This window comes from Colossoma macropomum, unplaced genomic scaffold, assembly GCF_904425465.1.
Source record: "Colossoma macropomum unplaced genomic scaffold, Colossoma_macropomum, whole genome shotgun sequence".
In the NCBI taxonomy this organism is placed as follows: Eukaryota; Metazoa; Chordata; class Actinopteri; order Characiformes; family Serrasalmidae; genus Colossoma; species Colossoma macropomum.
This window is the reverse complement of record NW_023494792.1, coordinates 34,996,814-35,005,930: the sequence shown is the minus strand read 5'-3', so window position 1 is coordinate 35,005,930 and position 9,117 is coordinate 34,996,814. Positions and strand designations below refer to the sequence as shown.

Sequence of the window (9,117 nt, the reverse complement as noted above, 5' to 3'; positions counted from 1 at the left end):
AACAGCACATGTGATACTACATTAACAACAGTGGGCTAATTTAAAGTAAACAGGTAACAACTACATCAGTTAAGGTAGTTTTCACATTGTGTTGACTTATTTGTTAACATTAGAAACACAAAATACTGTGTGAACAATGGTTAGCTAATATTAGGTAAACAAATAACACTTGCATTAATTCATTACTAACACATGACTTTTCATCAATGTTTTCACTTTACATCAGGGATATAAAGTACTGAGTAACTATGTGGAACTTTTTAGTCCATCCAGCTTCTATTAGCAGAGGAGCTGAAGTTTGTGCAGCTCTATTCTTCTCTTTTTGGACTCTTTTGGTGAGAAATAAAACACGAAAGCTCCAAAGTGAGAGATGTGAGCATCAGTAAAGTAGTCCATGAGCCGAACCAACACTACAGAATGAACCCAAAAATATTATCTATTATTAATATAGTATCTCATGGGTTTCTAATGTTAACAATTACATTAGTTAATGTTTGTCAACACGTAATGTGAAAACATTAACTAATGTTTTAATTTCAATCACATCTCTGCTTCAAATTTCCTGTATCTTTTTTGAGGTTTGACAGCAGTGAGGCACCGTATGCGAGTCTTCAGCAGAGAGGAGAGAAACACAGAGCCGAGCGAGATGTTGGTAAAGTCATTTTCCTTTATTTTCTCTTTAACTCTTCTCAACAGATGCTCAAGCACGCAGTTTATATCAACAACTACAGTTTTCATTCCCGGACATCGACCCGCCAGCAAAGTGACGGCACAGAGAGGAGAGGACAGACGGACAGATGGACAGACAGACGGACAGACAGACAGACAGACAGACAGACACAGGGTGGAGGAGGGTCAGTGACTGTGTGAGCAAAATCCTCTGCACAGAACACAGAATGCATGGACTGAAAGGAAACAACAGGGGTTTTTGAGGGGATCTATAACTGATCCATATTAAAAAAAAGTGGGGGAAACAATCCATACTAAAGGTAAAATTCTATAGTTTTGGGGAGAAATGAAAATAAAACGTATGTGGGGTGAAGTAACTTTAAAAAAAAAATACATATTTAAAAAAAAAAAATCAGTTCAGCCATGATTTCAGTAAAGAGAGGAATAAATGCCCAAATACACAGAAATATCCATCAGTACCGTCTACACTGTTTTTCTAATGTTAATATTTTTGCACGCACTTTAAAAAATGGTTTGTCAATTCAACCTAAAACAATGACATCATGTGGTTAGAAGAAATGAACCAGTTTTATTCCACCTAAATAAATACTTCGAATGAACCATAATTTCAGTCAGTCATTTTTGAGCTGAATGAAACTGTAACTGCTTATTGTCAAAGGAATCTTTTAAGGTTGAACTGACGAACCGTTTTTAAGAGTGTAGATGTTCCATTACTTCAAATTAGTGATGCTGTTTAATGTTGAACATGCAGATTTATTACTCCACTGCAAGACTCTGTCTACTCCAGATCACTCCTGTTCACTCCATTAAAGCGATAGTTCAGCAAAGTGAGTGTGATGCTAGTTGGTGGGGTAAGCTTTAATTACTCGTTAGCCGCATTAACCTCGAAGGAACCAAAGTCTTGGCTGATTGACTCAATTTGGCCAAACAATCGCTTTAATGCTTCTTCATGGCAGCAGGATTGCACAAAGACTTTTAAAGACTCATGAATGAATCAGTTGATCATGAAAGATTACAATAAAAACTGCTTCAGATCCGGCCTTAAATGTAAACAGCAGTCAGTTCAGTTCTAAAGAATCACACTGTGCTCTGTGTGTATGTGTCTTGACCAAGGAGTGCTGTCAATCAATGACCAATAATCATTAATAACTGTATGTAGAACTCCAATAACACTGGTCATTAATGGCAATGATTATATTTGTCATGCAGGCCTGTGTGGCAGTACAAGAGACTAATCAATAATCTCATATATCAGATTCTAGTGATTTCTGTTGTTCTTTAAGACATAAAGGCATTAAAGTGATATAAAATAGCTGTGTCTCTTATGGAATGATTTTGATTTAGAAAGGAGAATACATTTTATGTGAGAGAAATATAAATGACATATAAAGTTTCTAATGATTTTCTGTGCAGAGTGTATAAGTTAATTTAAGCAATGTCACCAATTTCCCTTTTCCAAATCATAATTTGAATTAAATTTGTCACCATCAAGGCATCAGCTCATAATTAAAACATTTACATTATTAAGGAAGGCAACAGACGGCCATTCTGTATTGCTTATGGCATCTGTGTGTATATATTTCATGTCTCCTATTAGTGGAGAAATACTACGAATATATGATGACCGTAATCACTCGTTTAGTTCAACTCCTCTTATCAAAAATCTAAAAATACAATTTATGGCAATCCACCACCAGAGGGCAGTCTGGCAGCGATAGTAAACAGGCCATCATTGGGGTAAAAACACTCTGCTGCTGTTTACTGCAGTATATTATAAGGGACATCATACTCTTAAGGACTTGTGGTTGGGATAAAAGTGACCTGTGAAATATGACTCTACAGCTGATGAAGCACAAATCGAGCCTGAAGTCATGCAAGTTGTGTTTAGTACAAAATTCCAATAAGCTGCATTAAAGTTCCAGGCCATCATTCTACAAAGATGTTTCATTTCCACTGGCAGCTGGTCATACTTTGCAACATTGTTGTCACAACTCACTATAAACTTGTAAGGAAACCGCAATAAACTCTGAAGAAAGTAGGAAGAATTAGAAGTTGCTCCAAAAGCAGAAGGAGCAAACAAGTTACACTATAAACCACCACGATTTCAGTAGATTGCTGACCCACACTAGGGTAATCTTGTCTGCAGAGTTTTGAGCATTAATAGCTGAAAATTCTCTCAGAAGCCTTAGTGGTCATAATGGCAGGTCAGATCTGCTTGGGCAGTAACACGCTAAACAGGTAAAAATTACAAGGTTTTGTTAGTTCTAATTTGGGGAGAGTTCCTGACCCTGATGTGTCCATTCCAGTGGGTCTCAATAACAGTCCTGGTGACCTCCATTCTACAATAGACACTGCCCTCAAAAATGAGGGAACACATGCCTTTCTAACAATAAAAATGAAATAAAATGATGGAAATAGAAATTAAAAATGGTCAGTTTAATCATATTAAATCCTAAGCTGATTTTTTTTTTTTTGAGAGAGATACTTTCAAAAATGTACACATGTCACAATAATTAAAACACATATATTTTTCCCGTAAGTGATGCAAATTAGTACACTCTTAAAAATAAAGGTGTTAAAAAAGGTTCTTCAGAGTGATGTCACAGAAGAACCACTTTTGGGTCCTTAAAGCAGTGGATCTCAAACCCGTTCCTCAGCCGGCATTTTTGCTCAATCCAGATGCATTGTGATTTGGAATGGAATAAAAATGTAGACTGTCGAAGGGTCCTGTTTGAAAACCACTGCTCTAAAGAACCTTTCTACGGACGTTTCTTTAAAAAAGTCATTTTAAAGGACATGTGAGGGTTAAAGAACCTTTTTACAGCGATATAAAGGTTCTTGTAGTGCTGGGTAGTCTTGTACTTGTTAACATGAGATACTATGTTAATAAAGGGTAGTCAAAAAGTACTCATTTTTAAACAAAATGTGACAAAGAAATGAGGAACTTGAGAGAACCTCCTTTAGCAGCTAGAACTGCTGCACACACTTTCCTAAAGTCTGGTATTCCTGATACTTTTAATGAACATATGTATTAATTTTTCAGTTGTCAGAAATATTAACTGTTTGATTTTGTTCTCCTCTGAATTTATCTGCTTAGTCTTTAATATGTAAAATTACTGCAAACATGAGCATTGGTATTACAATTTAAAATGCTAAGTATCCCCAAATTTTTGACAGGCAGTGCATATAAAAAAAGTGCTTGTACATTTAAGGTGTGTTAACCAGAAGCAGAACTGAGACCCACTGGTGCATCCAAATGAAGAGCAACGTAAAAGGAAAAACCAAGTGACACTCAACACTTTTCCCTTTTTCCCTCAAAAAAAAAAAAAAGCGCAATCTGGGAAGCCCTTCGGCTACACTAGCTATAGTCCATCCACCATCTACGCTAATGACCCCTGAACAAATATACATTTGTACATTTTTGGTATGTGTGTAATCTGAACAATAATATATATACTCTGGATATTTACATGTCACTCAAACTCTAGTATTTTATGTTAATTTTGATACAGACTACATTAATCTAGTGCTAGCATGTGGCGCTTAGCCTAGCCCCAGTCTTTAGAAATATGTAAAAGTTGGTGAACTCTGTATAAACGACTTTACAAACAGGCAAAAAAAGGTGGAGATGAAAACAAACAGAAGGATATAGCAGTACGTCCTACAGCTTAAAGAGTCCACCCCTTATTTCAGATAAGAATCACAGACCTCCATTCATTTTAAAACCATGACTGAATCAAATAGAAATGTCTCCCTTTTTGATAGAGTGAGGTCCTGGATAAAGATTAGACCCAGAGTAGGAATATCTTTAACGTCAGTTTACCACAATTTAACACTGATTTACCACCGAAAACCCTTTTAGGATTAAAATGCAAACGAGCCTTATCAGTCCAAACAGGTTAAAAATGTAAATTTAAATTATTTTTAAAAATCTTTAGCCAAATTCATAATTTTTATTAACTCCATTAAACTGTGAAAATGCTTCTAATGGAAGAAATTTCGGTTTCATTTTGTGTTTCTGAAAACACACCACTTCAAGCAGATCACACACAACAGTAGTCTCGTGGGGCCAGACGAGATCTTGCAACGAGACACCTGGGGACCACCATGAGAAATTTGGGCTAAATGTGGGTGGGAGCGTAGACTTACTAGGGAACAAAGTGATTGTGAAATTTCTATACTAAGTGAAGGCAGAGCTAAAGTCCTTGTAAGAAAGTCTGTCCACTCAGCACCCATCTTGGCTTGTCTCAGGTGGAGCCTGTACGTTAACATTATCTGATGAGCCTGTTATCAGTCCATGGGTGTAGTGTAAGTTAGCAAGGCTAAACATGTGTAGACATGTGTCGCATGAGCATAGAACACATTACGTGCAGTAAAAAAAAGACCAAAAAGTTCAGCTAACTAATGATAGCGTTACACTAGCTAGCTTGTTCTGCTTGTGTTATTGTTTGTATATCTGACATCAAAAGAGCACGGACTAGAGGAATTTGTAGGCAGGTATTTAGAGGCAAATCCAGCAAGCCAGCACCAAAAGTTTAAGTAGTTGTCCCCTGGCATGTATTTTCATTATGAGATCACGTGTGGCCCCACAAGCCTAGCAGATTATTCGGCCAACAGCGACATCCGCAGGTTACAGAATAATCAAAAACTAGACTTCTTAAAAGCTTAGAAAAAGACTCTCCTCTCACAAAGCAAAAAAAAAATGTGTTTACATGAAATGATTGTATTTTGGGAGATTTATATTTCTGCTGAAATCTGACCAGAATGGTTAAACCATCACAGTTGTATTAAAAATCAACTTTTGTTCTTCCTTCTCTGGAGATAAAGGGTGGAACCCTCGACAGCACAACAAAACGGTGAACCCCCAAAAGTGAGCCGGAAGGTAAGAGACATTACATACACATTAACATCAGAACTGTATGATCATATGATGTAAGAAACACTCACACGCATGGACACTGATGGAAATGACCAAAATGTTCTGAACAGTAGCCGTGGATGACACCTTTAAATTCAAAGGCTTAGAGATTCAGGTCAATAAGCTTCAAATCTTTAAACGTGAACACTGTCATAATTCAAGTAGACTAAAATAATAGTCATTGTTGTCATCCCAAGTCAAGGCCTTGTCTCAGGACAAATTACACAAGTATTAGACAGAAAACTCTGAAGTCTCAGGACAGAAAACAAACGCACATGAAAGGCTGTAAAACAGGGCGTTGCATATATAACTGTTTTTTATTTGAAAGGACACTCGTTATAAAAGGGGGAAAAGCTCTAAAAACAGCGCCTCACTGCTGGGCTTTTAGGACGAGCACTGATGAATGGACGGTGAGATTAGCTAAAGAGAGCTTTGTGCGTGTCGAAGGGCCGCGAGTTTAATGGCAGATCTGCGGTCAGTTGGTCAGTGTGCTGGAGGCTCTGAAGTACGACAGGAACTTGAAGCACAAGCTCACTACGAAATACCAAATATTCCGGGCCATCTGAGAGCGAGCGATGAAGACGCGCCAGATGAAGACCAGCAAGAGGGTGTTAAAGGTGTAACGGATGTTCCTTAGCCTGAGAGAGAGAGAGAGGTCAAAGAGAAAGAAACAAAAAGAAAGAGATCAGAAAATGAAGTACATGAAACAAACTAATAGGCATAATGACTGCAACTCATTTTTCCACAATATGCATAAGCTACACTTATAATAAAATATACTATAATATACTAAAATGTAATATAATTCAATTGACATCTCAGATTTGCATAATATCTCCAGGAAATCAGGTCTTTGTACTGAAAAGACAGTGTGTGAAATTTTAGACTTATTTTAGAGTATCTTGTTTGGGTTCTACTATATAGAGGCTTTAAAAAGTGTCTGTAGCTTTAATATTTATACTATTGTGTAAATAAGCTACTCTGTATACAATGTGCTGTAAAAACCAAGAACTAAAAAGATCAATTTTTTTTTTTTTATTTTAAGTTTAAACTTATTTGATGGTGAAACAAGGATGTAGGCCTGTAGACGTAGAAGTAAGCAGAGTGTACGCTATATTCAAATTCTAAAAAAGCTAAAAATCATAACGTAGTGTACAGCAATCAAAAATGAAGATGCATGAAGAACTATAATCGCACATTGACAGCCTGAACTGAAACTGCAATCGTGAGGCACCTACAGACTCCCATCCTTAACTGGTACTAGATGCATGAAGTTATTTTGTACTTTCTTTTTTGTTTAAGATGTTTTCATGACAAAAGAGAAGTGATGCATATTTGCCTTTTGATGGCTTGCTAGTTAAGCACACCTTAAACCACAGAATAACTCCTGAAAACATCATCCACTAGTATCAATAGTTTAAAGATTCTGACTTTTTTCTGCTTTTAGGTTACAAAAACAAAAACAGCCACACCAACTACATCTTAGAAACCAATGAAGATAAGAGCTAATATTATTTCGTGAAAAGGAAACCTGACATGGTCAGTCAGGATATCTGAAAGTGTGTGTATGTATCTTACTTGCGTAGGTGCTGTCGGGCTGCAGGGATGTCGGACATGTCCTCATTCAGAACGTACTTCTTAGTTCCGATGCAGTAGTTCTCTATGTACTCAGGCCAGTTTAGCTGACGGACATCAAAGTTAAATGTCTGTGAGAGAGAGAGAAAGAGAGAGAAAGAGAGAGAGAGAGAGAGAGAGAGAAAGAGGAGAGAGAGAGAGAGAGAGAAAGAGAGAGAGAGAGAGAGAGAGAGAGAGAGAGAAAGAGAGAAGAGAGAGAGAGAAAGAGAGAGAAAGAGAGAGAAGAGAGAGAGAGAGAGAGAGAGAGAGAGAAAGAGAGAGAGAGAGAGAGAAAGAGAGAGAAAGAGAGAAGGAGAGAAAGAGAAAGAGAGAGAGAGAGAGAGAGAGAGAGAGAGAGATTGGACTTCTCAGTCATACAAGACCAGGCTACTATCTCATTGAATTAAGAGAGACATAAAAAACTAAAACTAAGAAACTAAAAACTAAAAGCCACATTAATGTTTTAAAAGCATATTTGACAAAAACAGCATAATTAGTTTGTAAATAATACAGAAAAAACATGATTTTTCAGCTTGTCCAGGCTACTGCACATGTACAGAAGTCCACAAAGAGATGGGCTTTTCCCACTTGTGGCTTAAACAGAAAGCTGATTGGCTAATTTTATTAAAGGGCAGGACTTTCCTCATCAACAGATGCCATATTGAGTGTTACAAACTTTTCCATTCATATTCCAACCAGTGACCTGTCTCCTCCTTTATAAAGTCTCTGGTATACTGCAGTATTTAAAAATGAGGCCGGTATTTCAAAACGATGACGTCAAATTTTTATTCCACATCTAGACAGCCAAATAAACAACAGTCACTCCATTTGCCCTCTTAGATACCCTCTAAACAGGTGTCATTTTAGCATCAGTTAGCCAGAACCAAGCCTATGCTGTGGTGTATTGCATGTTTGGTCTGCTAACTAAACCAGCTTAGTCAAAACGCTGAACTCCCAAACACCACAGAACAGGTTTGACTTTGACTTTCTGTTACTAGTGTCTGCCACTTGGTCACTTGGGTCAGCAGTACACCATTTAGTAAGAATCAAACCTATACTGTGGTCTGTGGTACTGTAGCCTGCTTGCTAAACTAACGTTAAATTAGCCAATCAAGTTTTACACCTTTGTCATTTCAACCCCAGTAGCTCGCCTTTACTCAACATCACCTAAACTTGTGTTAGTGCTTTTATTAGCCATATTTAAAAATGTTCTGTTTATGCTAACCAGCTCCTGTCTTTTCTACTAATTAGCATTACAGTTTCAGATTTAGCAACATTTAGATAGATAGTTTGACATTTTTGAAAGATACTATTTAATTTTTTCTACCAAATAACACTAAGAAGTACAACCCCATCATAGTCATCTTGTGATGGAGAGGAATGTGACAGGGAATATTTCAGGCAAAACAGGCTGCCGTACTCCCTGTGTGTTTGTGTACCTTCCGATCCTCTGGGCTGAGCTGGTTCAGCAGCATGTTCATGTTGTCCGAGTTCCAGTCCCAGTCCTGACTGCTGAAGTACTCCAGCAGGCCGATGGCTTTGTGCAGCCGATTAAAGATCCGCATCATCCTACACACGCAGACACAGAGCAAGAGAGAAAGAGAGAGAGAACAGTTTAGCCAGAGGTCAAATTCCCCATAGTCCCCCCCCCCTTACCCCAAATGTAGAAAATCAGCCAAAACATGTTTGGTGTCTGAAAAAATTTGCTTTCTTTAGTTTAGAACTGGAGCTACAAGGCTAAATAATGGAAGCTTATTAGCATTCTAATTAGCATCAAGCTAAGAGCAAGCCTAAAATCACACACTTGCACAAGGACGTGGGAAAGGTGTTTTAAGTTGAGTGTTGAAATTTTAAGCAGCATATATGACATGAGCAATGATGTCATTCTAAATGAT

The 9,117-nt window shown here is 37.5% G+C and overlaps 1 protein-coding gene across 3 annotated transcripts in view; it reads right to left on the bottom strand.

Moving 5' to 3' along the window:
* Positions 1-5,816: 5,816 nt before the first annotated feature.
* si:dkey-97m3.1 (fatty acyl-CoA reductase 1) overlaps positions 5,817-9,117 on the bottom strand; it is a 53,476-nt gene continuing 50,175 nt past the window's right edge. For all 3 annotated transcript variants that reach the window (XM_036576975.1, XM_036576973.1, XM_036576974.1), the window contains 3 exons: positions 8,662-8,791; positions 7,187-7,314; positions 5,817-6,246 (listed from right to left, as the gene is read on the bottom strand). In XM_036576975.1, the coding sequence (XP_036432868.1) occupies positions 6,084-6,246; positions 7,187-7,314; positions 8,662-8,791 (421 nt within the window). In that variant the 3' untranslated portion in view covers positions 5,817-6,083. The remainder of the gene's footprint in view (positions 6,247-7,186; positions 7,315-8,661; positions 8,792-9,117) is intronic.